The sequence below is a fragment of the Carassius auratus genome, chromosome 7 (genome assembly GCF_003368295.1).
Source record: "Carassius auratus strain Wakin chromosome 7, ASM336829v1, whole genome shotgun sequence".
Lineage (NCBI taxonomy): Eukaryota > Metazoa > Chordata > Actinopteri > Cypriniformes > Cyprinidae > Carassius > Carassius auratus.
The window spans coordinates 17,516,728-17,531,711 of NC_039249.1; the positions used below are offsets into that span (position 1 = coordinate 17,516,728).

At 37.2% G+C, this 14,984-nt stretch overlaps 1 protein-coding gene across 3 annotated transcripts in view; it reads left to right on the top strand.

The window, feature by feature from the left end:
- The window catches only part of LOC113106131 (VPS10 domain-containing receptor SorCS2), a 166,635-nt gene extending 151,831 nt beyond the window's left edge, over window positions 1-14,804 (top strand). Inside the window, exons 14-27 of one of the 3 annotated variants that reach the window (XM_026267758.1) lie at window positions 12-119; window positions 944-1,064; window positions 1,342-1,475; window positions 1,633-1,761; window positions 4,752-4,923; window positions 5,049-5,235; window positions 5,522-5,655; window positions 6,078-6,201; window positions 8,369-8,481; window positions 8,582-8,704; window positions 9,002-9,101; window positions 9,886-9,988; window positions 10,332-10,552; window positions 11,512-14,804. In XM_026267758.1, coding sequence (XP_026123543.1) covers window positions 12-119; window positions 944-1,064; window positions 1,342-1,475; window positions 1,633-1,761; window positions 4,752-4,923; window positions 5,049-5,235; window positions 5,522-5,655; window positions 6,078-6,201; window positions 8,369-8,481; window positions 8,582-8,704; window positions 9,002-9,101; window positions 9,886-9,988; window positions 10,332-10,552; window positions 11,512-11,576 — 1,834 coding nt within the window. In that variant the 3' untranslated portion in view covers window positions 11,577-14,804. Of the gene's footprint in view, window positions 1-11; window positions 120-943; window positions 1,065-1,341; window positions 1,476-1,632; window positions 1,762-4,751; window positions 4,924-5,048; window positions 5,236-5,521; window positions 5,656-6,077; window positions 6,202-8,368; window positions 8,482-8,581; window positions 8,705-9,001; window positions 9,102-9,885; window positions 9,989-10,331; window positions 10,565-11,511 lie in introns of all 3 variants that reach the window. The other 2 variants (XM_026267757.1, XM_026267759.1) reach the window with 2 other exon arrangements.
- Window positions 14,805-14,984: the final 180 nt, after the last annotated feature.

Sequence of the window (14,984 nt, forward strand, 5' to 3'; positions counted from 1 at the left end):
TTTTATCTTAGGTTCAGCACAGATGAAGGACAGACATGGAGCATCCACAACTTCACCAGCACTTCTGTATTTGTGGATGGACTTTTGAGTGAACCTGGAGATGAGACACTGGTTATGACGTGAGTATGAGTCCTCTACAAAAGTTACTAGTCCACTAGGGGATAGTTGATCAAAAATAAATATCATTTTACTCCCCTTTATGTTTCAAAACATTTATGACTTACTTTCCTCTGCATATAGAGAAAGATTTTTTCTTCTTACTTTACTTGCCTTTAGTATATAGATTAGTATAAATAAGCTTGTTCTTCCAATCATTCTGTTAGTGCTGTTTGAGCATAATCTTGACATGAAATGGTTAGGCATTTTGCTATCAGGCCTTAAGTCCATTGCGAGCTGTATATTCATTGTAGAACTACATTTAACTGAAGGAAGTGTATTTATCAAATTGGACATCTCAAATATGAGTGATATGCCAGAGGATCAAAGCATTTCTAATTGTTCATGACTCTTGAGTTCTATAAAATGCAGATACAGGGTTCCACCTTGTGGCGGTGAACAGTGATTTATTTGGAATTAAGTGAAGAACATCTTCCCATAGACCCCAAACAGCAGGTGGTCTCTGTATTATAAAGAGGCTGCCCTTTTGAGGAAGGCAATGTGAAATTCAAAGTCCTCAATTAAAGAGGCCCCCGCTCATTAGAAACACACGGCTGATGAGCGAGGTCATGTGTCTGTCCTCTCGTTTGCACCATTCCCAAGATGCGTAATTGGGTAGAGGATGTGTTGTGACGTGAAGTCAAGGTTACACTCCAATGGTCTCGCTTTTCAGTGAAAGGGATGAATGGCTTTTGTCTTGATGGATAATCGGATGTTTATGGATGGAGGGTTGGATTAATGGACAGGTCGAAGGCTTATGTTTATTTCTGCTTGCTGTTGTGGACAGGGTATTTGGCCACATAAGTTACCGTTCGGATTGGGAGCTGGTGAAGGTGGATTTCCGACAGTTGTTTCCCAGGCAGTGCACGGAAGCTGATTATGACTCCTGGAAACTCACTGACCTACAGGTAATATCAGGCTGTTTTTCTGACCTCCCACTCAGCAGTAAAGTTACAGCATGTTCAAAAACAATAAAGGGTGAACCAAAGTGCTGCACAGATCATTGAAACTCATGAGAAGAAAATAAGGAAGCAGATATAAAAATTATTTGAAATAATAATAATAATAATATAAAAAAATTTCAGCAATACATTTGAACTCTTCTGTTATGGAAATAAATTTACATTTAAACTGTGAATCAGTTTACTATTCAAATGGAGACTCATGACAGGTTTTCTCCTACAGAGAGAGAAATGCATCATGGGCCAGGAGCGAATGTACAGGAGGAGGAAGGAGTCATCGTTCTGCATTAAAGGGAAGAGCTATACATCAGCTTTAACAGCTAAACCTTGCCAGTGCACTGAGAAAGACTTTGCCTGGTACGAAATAGAGAGATAAGCTTTGCGCATTTTAAGCCAATAGCAATTATACACAGATGCCTTTGCTATAACAGACACCCTTAACTTCACTTTCAAAACCCAATGCAGTGCACTGGGCTAAAAATAGAGCTTTACGTCTCTCTGTGTGTGTTCTCAGTGACTATGGCTTTGAGCGTGCTCCCAGCCTCCGGTTAGAGGGGGATCGCTGTTATCCTGACTTCTGGCATGATCCTGACGCTCCACCTGAAAACTGCCACATGGGAAACAGCTACAAGTCCAGCACAGGGTAATACTGAACGCTGAACATTAAGAAATGCAGGGCATAACCGCTACAGTTATAAAATGTGTCAGTTTTTACACTGAGCAAGCACAGTGACTGCCACAACAGAAAACACCCACTCATGCATATCATAGACACATTAGATGAGCACACAAGCTTTGTTCAGACAGGATGATAAAATGAGTACAAATGTCCACAAGTCTTTTGAAATCAGATCTCTTTTTGGAATGTTTCTTAGCCTGAATTGTCAGATCAGATGTTCATCATTCAGGCCACAACACACATGCAATGTCATAGTGATAGTGCACAATATTACCTGAAGCTGTCCATACACACTCATTTTATCCCTTATCTGCTTGAGTTGCGTAATAACCTCCACTCGGTTTCAAGTGAGAATGCTATCTCAACATCCGTTTATGAGCACTGTTCATTTGTAACACAAATATATGAATAGTTTTTCATGATGTACACTATAGTCTCCAGGGTCACAGTGATTCAGACACCAATATTTTAATGATTCTAAAAAGATGAATCACTGTCTGGCCAACTGAGATTCTGTTATGTAGTACTTTAGTAGTATTTAGTAGTACTACTGTATATCATTTACATTTTACATTTACATGTATTCATTTAGCAGACGCTTTTATCCAAAGCGACTTACAAATGAGGACAGTGGAAGCAATCAAAAACAACAAAAAGAGCAATGATATATAAGTGCTATAACAAGTCTCAGTTAGGTTAACACAGTACACGTAGCAAGGGCTTTTAAATAATATAATAAATAAAAAGAAAACAGATAGAATTAAAAAAGAATAGAACAAGCTAGTGTTACAGGTCTATATATATATATATATATATATATATATATATATATATATATATATATATATATATATATATATAGTATATACACACACACACACACACACACACACTCACTCTCTCACAAAATTGCATAATAAATGAAAATAAAATATGAATATCAGCACCATTCGTTATTGTCTTTTGACTTTTGATAGTGTTTGGACCCATAAAACAGGGACATGTCATATACGGATAGCAAACTATGTGATGATCACTCTGTAGTGCATAGTGAATGAGTGATAAAGTCAACAGTTTGCATGAGTGCCACTTCTGTTGTGCTTCATGAACACTGTGATAGACTTGAGCAGAGCCAAAATGTTCAGTTTTCACTTTGACCATAATCTTACTGACATTGCGTTCAAAATATTAATAAAAAAAACTCACAAAAAAACTTCAGCTGACTAAAACAGTTTGTCAGCTTGTTCAGCTTGTTTATCAGTCGTTCTGAGAATACCTTTCTGGACATAGTATATAGATATTTTATCCACCTCTTAAAGCAAATTATTTGAGGTATTTAAGAATGAAATGCGTCTTTTCCGCAGCTCAGTTTAAATCACATGGATTTTCCAGTTTAAGGCAAATAATAAAAACAAGTAAAGGCTAACATGTCTTGTGTTGTCTTGTTCAGAGATGTATAGTAACGAAGTAGAACTACTTCACTACTGTACTTAAGTACTAAAAGGCGGTATCTGTACTTTACTAGAGTATTATTTTTTTCTCCTACTTCCACTTTTACTTCGGTACATATTTTCGCTGAGTTTAATACTTTTACTCCGATATTTTTTTATGTGCTGCATCGTTACTCGTTACAATTATAATAATGTTACGAATCATTCCATTACACCACTGCCAGAACTGTAGATGGCAGGTTTGATGAAGCTGGCACATCATTAAGCGAATCAAGCGAGACTGCGCGTGCTGACTGAACTGCTGTGAAGAGAGAGATGAACACCGAGCCGAGCCAGATAATGACTCGTTCACGAGTCAAGAACCGGTTGCATAGGTTTTCGGATGACCAGTAACGTTAGTTCTTTCTGACAGTTCGATTCAATAAACCAGTTGAAGAAAACAGTTCACCGATTCTTTTGCGCTCGATGCAATGGCGTCATTGGCGTTGACTGCACCTGGGCTCATAACATTAACACAGAATTAGTTCAGAATCAATCACCAAAAGAATCAGTTCGGTTTCAGACGCTCTGTGTGTCGGTTTGCTTCACAGTAAATCACACATGCGCAGTATCATCAGCTCCTCGGTTCACGATTCGGACGCGTCTGACAGAAACGGTCCTTTACTCGTGAACGAGTCATTATCTGGCTCGGCTCGGTGTTCATCTTCAGTTCTCTCTTCACATCAGTTCAGTCAGTGTACTGTTTGAGTCAATGAATTACTCCGGGATATTGGTTTGATTTAACTCAGAGGGAGTGTCAGACACATTAAACAAATTAAGCTTAATTCATCTGTGGATTAATGCGTATTGGAGACGCGAACTGTTTAAAACGATTCCGTTCGATTTGGTGGACTGTTTCAAAAAGATCCGGTTACATCGAATGATTCGTTCGCGAACCAGATATCACAAACTGCTTTGTTTTTAACTGTCTTACAACAGACACATAAGAGAAGACAATGCTGAATAAAGTCATAGTTTTTGCTATTTTTGGACCAAAATGTATTTTCGATGCTTCAAAAAATTCTAAATGACCCTCTGATGTCTTATGGGTTTGAAACAACATGAGGGTAAGTTATTAATGACATCATTTTGCAAATTGGGCTAACTAACCCTAGTAACCGTTTTTTTGTTTACAAGAAGTTACAGTCAAAGGAATTGTGATTGTCCTTTAGGTTAATCATTTGAAATAGTAAAAACAATATGTTCAAACTTTTGACTATTTTCTTTAATAGCTACATAACACAATACTTCTACTTTTACTTTCGGTACTTGATTAGTACATTTTAAAATAGACTACTTGCAATACTTAAGTACAAAAAATGTTGAATACTTTAGTACTTCTACTTAAGTGTGGTGCTTAAAGAGCACTTTTACTTCTACTCAAGTCACTTTTTTGATAGAGCACTTGTACTTTTACTCAAGTATGGTTCTCTAGTACTTTATACATCTCTGGTCTTGTTGTAGTTACCGGAAGGTCATCTCTGATGTTTGTGAGGGTGGCTTGAATAAAGAACAGAGCGCGAAGCAGCATTCCTGCCCTCTGCTGCCCCCTAGAGGTCTGCAGCTGGGCATCAAAGGACAGATGCTGGCTGTGGCACCTGGGGATGACATCACTTTTATAGTCCATCAGGAACAGGTGAAGTACAACTCTTATCATTTGAATGCTCTAAATAGAAAATGTAAAGACTTACAGGCAAGGAAGAATGTTCTTCTTAATTTTAGGCATGTTTAACTTTTGTTTCTTTATTCTTCCCTCTTCAGGGTGACACCACCAGCACCAGATATCAGGTCGATTTAATGGATGGTGTCAGGGCTATATATGAAAACCTGACTGTCACAGATGAACCCATTCAGCACCGTTATGAGAAGCCAGGTGTTTACCGTGTCAATGTGAAGGCTGAAAACTCTGCTGGACATGACCAAGCCACGCTTTACATCCAGGTCACAGGTCAGTAAAATCTTCAGAAATAATCTAGTCATGTGAGTTTTAAGGCTGCTGTGTAAATTATGGAACATAATGGGTAGTATAATCTAGAATACCGTGAGGTTTAAATGTTTCATAACTCAAAATCAGGCCCATGTGAAATCTTACCAAATATTAATGGACATTGTACACATTTCTCACACTATATGTTCTGTTTTATCTCAAGATAGGCTTAACACTTTTTTTTTTATTTTTTTGCACAACTCTCACTTTGTTTATTGTTTCTATTTTGATCCCACGTTCTCTCCAGCTCCTCTTCAAGATGTCCATCTGGAGGTGGTTCCAATCGCTGGCAGAAATCAAGAAGTAAATCTCACAGCTATAGTGCTGCCCACTGAGGCAAACCTTACCGTGTTTTACTGGTGGATTGGAGATAACCTTCAGGTACTCTGTGGTAATTAATAATATTCCATAAAAAAGGAACTGCCAAAAATAGCTCTTGTTTTTCTGTTTCTTTTATTAGGGGTGTGTATTTTTTTTTGTCAATTTTTTTTTATTGCTTAGCCATGTATTTTAGCACTACTCTGAATTTTTTTCTACAGAAAAAATGGCATGTAATGAGGGCATGTAATGAAGTAATTGGCACTGCATCTAAGATTACATGCATTTGTGGGATTGTAATGAGAAGTTTTAAGATTAATGTTTAATGAGTTCATACACACATATGCACATGTATATACTCTCATACATGTGTAAATATTGAAGTAATTGACTTGGAATTAATCTGAGATGCTTATGCTTAAAGGTTCAGGTGTAGCTGTTTACACTTATATATAGATATGTATGATGTGTCTTCCCCTCGACAGCCGAAGCTGACGCTGGAGAACAGTCTGATTACAAGGTTCTCTGAGGAGGGGGAAGTTCCTGTCACAGTTCAGGCTTCTAATGGTCGATCCATGGTACAGGACAGCAAGAATGTCATTGTCTACGGTAAGATAAAACACCCCTTGATAGTGTACAGCATTAGGGGCGGATCAGATTTATGGCTGAAAACTGTAATTTCTGTATCCCTCAAATGATTCTCTTCTGTTTAATTCTATCATGCATATTTAGCATTTTCAGAGTGCATTGGTTCAACATTGTGATTGTTAAAATGTTTGAGATAGCCAGTGAAATAAAAAAAGGCAAGTTTACTGTTCACAGAATTTTGAGCAACAATCTAGCACAATTATTTTTAACAGTTGAAGAATGTGAGATAAGACATTAGCAGCTAAAGATGTTGAATCCTACAATAAAATCCCAACTTTTTACAAAAAAGAAATGAAAAGGTAATTGACTGAAAATGATATGTAGGATATCTTTTTTTATTTGAACATAGATACTCAGAGTGAAAGTTACTCAGTTATCATCCTCAGAAGTCACTGTTCTCTTCTTTCAGAAAATACCAGGGTTTTTTTTTAACAGCAACCATTTTTTTGGGGTATGTTCCATGAAAGGTCTGTGATTAAAAAGGAAGCAGCCAGTTCACCTAAAAATGAAACTCACAGTTCATCCCAAATCGTGTACTTATGCTCTATTCTATGATGTTTTGTAATATAAATAGTGTGAGTAGTGCATTCACACTGAAAATTCCAAACAGAAAAAGTGCACTTTAAACATCCAGATGATGCACTTAAATGGCCGAAATAATATGGAATGTTGGAAACTTCATACACTCAACTGTCACAGCTATGTAGCGAAGGGGTAGGGGCTGTCATACTCCAATTATGAATGACAAAATAACCTTATATAATTCATGCACTACATGGTTAAGTACATCGCGTATGAGTGCATTGCGTATAGTACATCATTTGGGACACAGCCTCATTTACTCACCCTTACATAATTCCATACCAATATGGCCCAATTGTTTGCAAAGCATAACAGATGAATGTTTGCACTCTGTTCAACAAAAAGGATGCCACAAAGACAGTCTTAATGGACTTTTTGCTACTTTCAATGGATTGGTTTTATGATATAGTTAGTCACTAGTCATACAGAACTGTTCATTAAAATTCTATTTGCCATGTAAATATGGAAATAAAAATGATGACTTGAAGTACAGCAGCTGTCCATTAATGTAAATGAGTAGCACAAAAAGACCAGTTATTGCAATGAAATATTTTTGAATAGCAATAATTTTTCTGTTTTGAGTTGTATTTTTACGTTAGCGAGTGTGTTAAATTGGTCTGCTCATCACATCAGTAAACCAGTGTGTTGTGGTTTTTTAGTTCCTGCATGTATAATTTTGGCCTTGTGATAAACACAGATTGTATATCATTAAACATAATTGACAGAAACAGCATCAATACTAAAATAAGATTGGGAACTAATGCCACAGTTAATGCATACAGTTAAAGTTCTCGATTTTTGTTTGAAATCCAACTTGAGGACTAACCCTATTTCTTTCTTGTAATGACAGTGTTAAATAGAACTGAAATATTCATGTGATTCCAGGGCTGGACTGAATATTTATGAGTGTGGTGTGATAGGGATGAGCTCATGCTTGGAAAGCAGAAATGACGATCTCCCTCAGAGACAATGTTCAGCTTGAATACCAAATGAAGAAGAACTATTGTGCACAGTCTCACTTCACTGTTTCATATCATTTATCCTCCAGCTAAAAGTAAACCTGTTGGTTACATTTTTTAATAATTTAAGTCGGATCACTTCCCAACTTTAAATTTCGGTAGAAAAAAAAAGACTTGCCTGGAAGAGTTCGTTTGTATTTTGAGATCACATCTTTTCAACTGGTTTTATGAGTCCTTTACACATTTTTCATGTCATATGAAAGGTATATAGTTCACCGAAAAAATGTGATTCTGTCTTACACTATCAATCACCTTCATGTCATTCTAAACCTATATGTGTTGCTATAGTTATTGGAGAAACAAGGTTTTGTGAGTGTGACACCAATTAAAAGTTTTGACTGCCTCTTTTTATGCAGTAGTATCACTTAAAATAGTGAGGCTTATAGAACTAATGAGAGTTAAACGATTGTTATTGTATTGTTTTTGTGTTCTTTTGTGCAGTATAGGTGTGAATCTCTCAGTTGTTGTTTTTTTTTCCAGCTGCAATATTAACATTTACATGTTCATAATACATTGTCTCTCTTCAGATCATTTCCAGGTGATCCCTTTGAGTTTCAGTCGTAATTTGGATCGCTTTAACCCAAACATCCCCGAATGGAGACGAGATGTGGGACAAGTCGTAACCAAGATTCTCGCAAAGGTTCTCATCTCAATCATAAACACACAAACACTAGAGCTCTGTTTGTTTTATGCAAAACAACAATTTTAAATGTGCTTATGTTTTGCTCTTTCTCTAAAAGCTCACAGGGGTTCCTCAGGACTCTTTGGTGACCATGGTGAAGCCTGGTCTTCCCACCACTGCAGACCTCTATGTTCTTCCTCAAGAGAGCACTCCGGTGAAGAGGAGTGTGTTTGTGGATAAGGTAAAAGCCACTCGAATAAGAAAAGATACAGTCTCAGACACCAAAACATTACTCTAGCAATACAAACTCTTGATACGGTGACCTACAAGACATCCACAAACAACTTGTTAGAACCTGGAGATACTTTTTGCATTAGAATTGAACGAGTCAGGGAATTCATTTCAGGTTTACTGTGGTTTACCTCGATTACTCGGACACAAATTATAATAAAGTAGCCTATAATGGTAAGAATGCTTTGAAGTGATATTTGTTATAATTTAACTGTTATGTTCTTTTGTGTGTTCTTCATTTGCGCAGCGGGTTCCCACTATAAAGCAGGTTCTGAGTGAGAACAACGTGAGCTTCATTGTGAGAGGAGGGTTAAGAGTATTGGTGACTCTGGCAGACTCGGATAGAGGTGAGCAAAATAAAACTCACACATTCAGTGAGTCACTTAACAGTTATAGCATTACAGCAAGCCCTTCATCAATAATTACTGGTGTATTTCAAAGGACCTATCACTAGTGATGTGTCTGCCAGCACAACAGAGACTGGTGCGTCTCTTTACCTCTTGCTTTTAGAAGTGTCATCTTTACTCTTAATTTGCTTATACAGAGATATAAATTAAAGGGGAAAGATAATGCAGTAATGTCTCGTTTTTGTTGTTTTCTGATCTAGTTGTCTTCAGTTGACTTCATTTATTCTTCATATGTATGCTACTGTTGGCTTGCATTTCTGTTTGAGTTTTGTGCTGTCAAAGTCGCAGTGCTCTTTGGTTTGAGTAACACGTGCATGCTTAAGTTTTCTTTATTGTAAACTTCATATTTTAGGCATTTTAAAGTTTTTTTTGTTTGTTTGTTTCACTGTTGTTTGTGTCACAGCCACACAAATGGCTTCATCCACACAAGGTGTGTACATTGTGTGTGATTTGCGTGACTTGAATTTGTTTTACGTTTTACGTGCTTGGTAAGTAAATAGCTATCGTTAGAGCCAGATGACGGTTAAAGATTTCCCTCAAAAATGAAAATTCATCTCATCAAGCATAAACTATCCCTTTAATTCCTGTGGCATTACAGGCGCTAATAATACACAGGTTAGCACAATCAAATTTTGTATGAAATCTACTGCAAATGTTGGCAAGCGTTTGATACTTATGATAAAGGAAGTGAAGCGTGATGATCAGAGATGCTCCTCTTCTGCAGGTTCTCGTCTGGCTGCAGCAGGTCCTGGTGTTTGGGCTCTAGCTGTCTTTCTCCTCATCAGTCTGATCTCTGCTGCAGCATTCATACTCTTCAAGTTTAAAAGGTTTGTCCTTTTCTTCAGGTTTTATTGCTGCAATTTTAAAAAAGTAATATTTCATGCTTTTTGAAGACTTCCCTGTCATTCCTGGGTGGGCTATTTGGGGAAATGACTCAACCTATTTCCACATGAACAATATGCACATCCATTCTGTCTTGCTGCCCATCACTGAATTGCATGGTACACACATGTATGCAGGAACCACAGATTTTCTTAATAATCTGTTGATAATGCTATGGATATTCACTGTCCCGTCACACCCCATCACTGAAGAATGCATGTTCAGTCCCCAAATTTCTAACTGACAGGCAGATTATATAACAGAACATGAACTACAAAACTGTGACAGGAAAAACTACAAAAACCATGGTTCCTTGCTGAGGCCAAAGGAGAGCAGCCTAACGCATCCCTGGCTGCGTTTCAGAAAACTGCCAGGACGAAACGTCTATGCCCAGATGCACAATGAGAAGGAGCAGGAAATGACCAGCCCTGTCAATCACAGTGAGGACACACAGAATATCATTCAAGGCGAGGAGTTCATCGACGACGACCTTGACTCGCAGACACTAGGTAACGCTGGAGGTAGAGACAAATTCAGTTACCCTAGACTAACCAGTCATTACTAACCAGAAAAGAATAGTTATGATCAGTCACTCTAACATCAGTTTGTTACTAATTCAGAAGCGGGGCTTGTTAATGGATTTGTTGGTTATACTTTAGTTTGGGGAACTATTCTCACCTTAAACCAACTATTGACTATGACTGTTGCCTCGAACTACTGATATTCTGCTCATTAAAGGTATAGCTCACCCAAAAATGAAAATTTGGCCATCATTTAGTCACCCTCATGTCATTTCAAGCGCAAAAGAATATATTTTAAAGACCCACACAGCAGTTTGGACCATTAACTGTTTGATTACCATCATTCTTCAAATTATCTTCTTTTGTGTTCAACATAAAAAATGATACAAGTTTGGAACAACATGTGGGTGAGTAAATGATAACAAAATTTTCATTTTTTTGGTGAACTATCCCTTTAACAGTTGGTTAAAATATGATTATATATGATTAAATATGATATGATGTTTATTCATAATATATTTAAGAATTTTAAATGCATTCACTTTCAAATGTTTATTTTGTTTCAAATGTAACCTTATTTTAAAGTCTTATTTGATTCAAAAGGCACATAAAACTAAATATTTTAGTAATATTAACACTGTTTTATTAAACTTTTTTTTTTTAAACAGGGCTTTTAAATGATTTTATCACATCTTATTATGACATTATCATTTTTTTATTATATTGATTTAATCTTATTATTACTAATTACTTTGAGTTGGTTAAAATGTATTCAATCCACAAAGACCACATTTTAAAAATGAATCTAGAACAATCTATAGGTGTTATTATTAAATGGCTACATTTTCTTCAGTGTTACATTGTGCAGCAGCCTTGAGTGATGAAGAGCATTTGTTTTTTTCACCTGCTGCCTTGACAAAACCTCCTTCTGCTTTTCTTGTTACCAGGCAACCACTCAGGAGTGGTGTTGAGCATAAATTCAAGGGAGCTGCACAGTTACCTGACCAGCTGATGACCAATGTGAGGGTGCCAGTGACGAGCACAATAGACTATGCCTTCCTCCTCTCTCCAGATCTGACCCTTCAGACACCCTTACAGGAGAGAGATCAGAGACACACCTGCACCAAACCTTCTCCTCCTCTCTCTATCTTCTCTCTGTCTATTCCAGCCTCTGTTCCCTCATCCCACGAGGTGGATTATGTACCCATCTGCTGCGCCTCAGCTTCACTGATAATCACATATGCACACTTACATTTGTTGGTCTTTGCACTCAGCAGTCTGTCTCATCCCTGTCCACTTCTCTCTCATCTCTTCATATTATTGCTCTTATCACAGGAGCATGGAATCAGCCCCACTTACTAATTCCCAGGGAGAAACTCATTGACAAATGCTTTATTTCCCATCTTTTGTTAGTTTTGTCTTTCTGTCTGAATAGTGTTTTGGACTCTCTTGTGGTCATTGTAAAACTCAGATTAGACAGATATGTGAGTGAAGCTGTGCAGGATACAATACACATTTCATTCAGGGGAAGCAATGTTTGTTAGATATATAGCCAAAGGGAAAAGATATCCTGTCACCCTCTTTTCTGTATTGTATTGTGTAAAAAAAAAAAAAAAAAAAAAAAAAAAGGAGAGAGTTGAATTTTCATATGCAATAACACATCTCTTGCTTTAATCCATAACAAAATCTATTATTTTGCCCTGTTTCATGATTATGCTATGCAGTAAAGTCATCATTTTTGTCTGTCTCGTCTGATGCTGCAACAGCTGGATCCTTCTTTGTATTCTTGGAAAACCTGCACCAATTATCAGGACCCTCGTTTAAATTTACAAGGCCTGAGGCAAATTTTTTTGTGAGTGTCTTTATGATAGGGCCTGGGATATTGCCCCTTGGGCCTCATTCCTGTCTGTTTTATCCAAGAACTACAGTGCCAAATTCTCATCTGTCAGATTATAGTCCATTTATCTTCACTGCATAATGAAACAGTATCCCCTAACAAATCGAATCCCATCATTCATTGTGTTGAAATCCATTGTGAAAGCTAGCTAAATTCATATGCTCATTTATTTATTGGACTTTAGATTTCCTCAAGCATCAGCCATCAGATATTGACAGGGAGTCAACACAGGATGGTACCCAGCGTAGCATGTGCTACCTGTCAGGTGTAGTGTGTGTGTATAAGCCTATGTTAGGCATAGAAGGACGAGGTTACGTTCCCTTTCGTTTGGCTTGTGTATATATAACAATGTGTACATAGAACCCTCTGTATATAGATCCTCCGAAATATGACACTTTCAATAGACCAAAATGTGCACTGTTTTCTCCCAAATGCCTCGCACTGGGTTTTCTTGAATTCAGGAGTTCTACATGGACATGATTTGATCACTTCTGCATCTTTGTCTTTATTCAGCGTTGTTTACTGAAGGATATTCTTGATATTTCACACTATCTATAACATTTACACTCACACGACTAAAGAGCTGTGTGAGAAGTGGTGCAACTGTGTCTTTGTGTGCATTCAGATTTTTGTTGTTGTTGACATTTTAAGGGTTTAGCTGTTTGACTCGAGGTGTCTGTCTCGATGCACACGTCTCGCTGTTGGAATCACTAGTGTTTTCTGGATGTGAATTGATGAAGGTCTCTCACTTGCACTAATCACAGTTCATGGCTTGTACAGTGTTGTTCGGGTGGGTTCAGGGAACACTTCATTTTCAAGTGAGAAAGACACCGTGAATGTTAAATCATACTACATGAGAAAGATTCAGTCTAGGAAGTAGGGTGACCACATGTCCTGTCTAGTATTTCTTAATTGTCTTCAAGGGATAGTTCACCCAAAGATGAAACTTACCACAGTTTACTCAGGCCAACTTAGGTGTATATGACTTTCTTCTTTCGGACGAATAAAATCGGAGGTATATTAAAAAAAAGATCCTGGGTCTTCCACAGATCCGCTAATTTAAAAAGATATGGTCAGAGGATTTTGATATAAGCCAGGAGGAGACTGGCTTACTGTAAACAAAACTTGGCTTTTATGAGACTAGCATATTCTCACCGGAGCTTACACTTCGCAAACATCATCTGCTGGAGGCCGCTCTCACGTGAAGGAGTGTACGTCAGTAAACAGTAGCTATAGTTTACGATTTATAGTATAAACATTGATATTTTTCTTATATGCATTACTTTTCTTCTAAAGGCATTTATTAACCCCCCAGAGCTGTCTGGAATCATTTTTGTGATGGATTGATTCACTTTATTAGACTTCAAAATCTCAATGCCAATTCACTGACATTTTAAAGCATGGAAGAGTCGGGACATGTTTAGTATAACTCTAAAGTTATATACACCTAGAATTGCTTGAGGGTGAGCAAATCAATGGGATAATTTTCATTTTTGGGCGCTCTAGCTCTTTAAATGTCTGGGTTTTAGCTTTTTCTCAGACTTGGTGAAGGTAATGACTGAAAAGTAGTGATGCAGGCATTGGACGTAGCAACAAGCAAGAAATTGGGATCCACAGAGAAGAATGTGTACAGCAGAGAGCATGTCAATAGGAAGATAAAGCCAAAGCCCAGAAATTTTTGACAATTTAGAAATCCTGGCCAGAGCATGTCCAAAAAAAATAAACAAATAAAAAATAATAATTATTATATTTGGTCACCCTACTGGAAGTCTTGACCAAACGTATAGATTGCAGGTTCACTGTCTCTTCAACACAATCTGTTGTGGAGCTTGAGCACATTGTCTTTCCAAGTTTGAGTCAAACGTTGACTGTTTTATGGTGGTCTTGAGTCAATAGATTCTTTAAGCATAAACCAAAAAGATGACATCTCTACATTTATGCTTATGTATATCAATACTACAAAATTGTTAATTTCTGTACAGTGCAAACAATATGAACTAATTGCACCAGAAGCTTGAGTGTCTCATTAAGAGAGGTTTCAGAGTAAGTTTATCTTTAGTGATGGCGCACACCTGCAACAAGGACACTTCGTATGTAAACACACCCGAATCATTTTGGAAATTCAGACTCAAATCTGGTGGAGAGACATAGTTGAACTGATTCTGTATTTCTTTTTTTTTTTTTTACTTTACATTTTTTGTTCTTGTTTCTTTATAATGTAAATGTTTTTGACTCCACTGCAACAAGTGAAAAGCACTTAATTAGCGTGTCTGAATTCAAACACACTAACTGTAAAGGTTTGTTTTGTTAGTTTGAGCTGTTTAATAAAGTTTTAACATGATACATGAAGCTGATACCTGTTTTCATTCCAGTCTATAGAACAAAACATACATGAAACCATTGATGGTTGATACTTCCTCTTCACAACTGTTAACTTCAATAAAAACTAATGTGTGTGTGATGGGAGGGTCAGAACTGAACCAAAGTCAGATTTGATGACATTTAGCAAGTGTTTGCATTTTA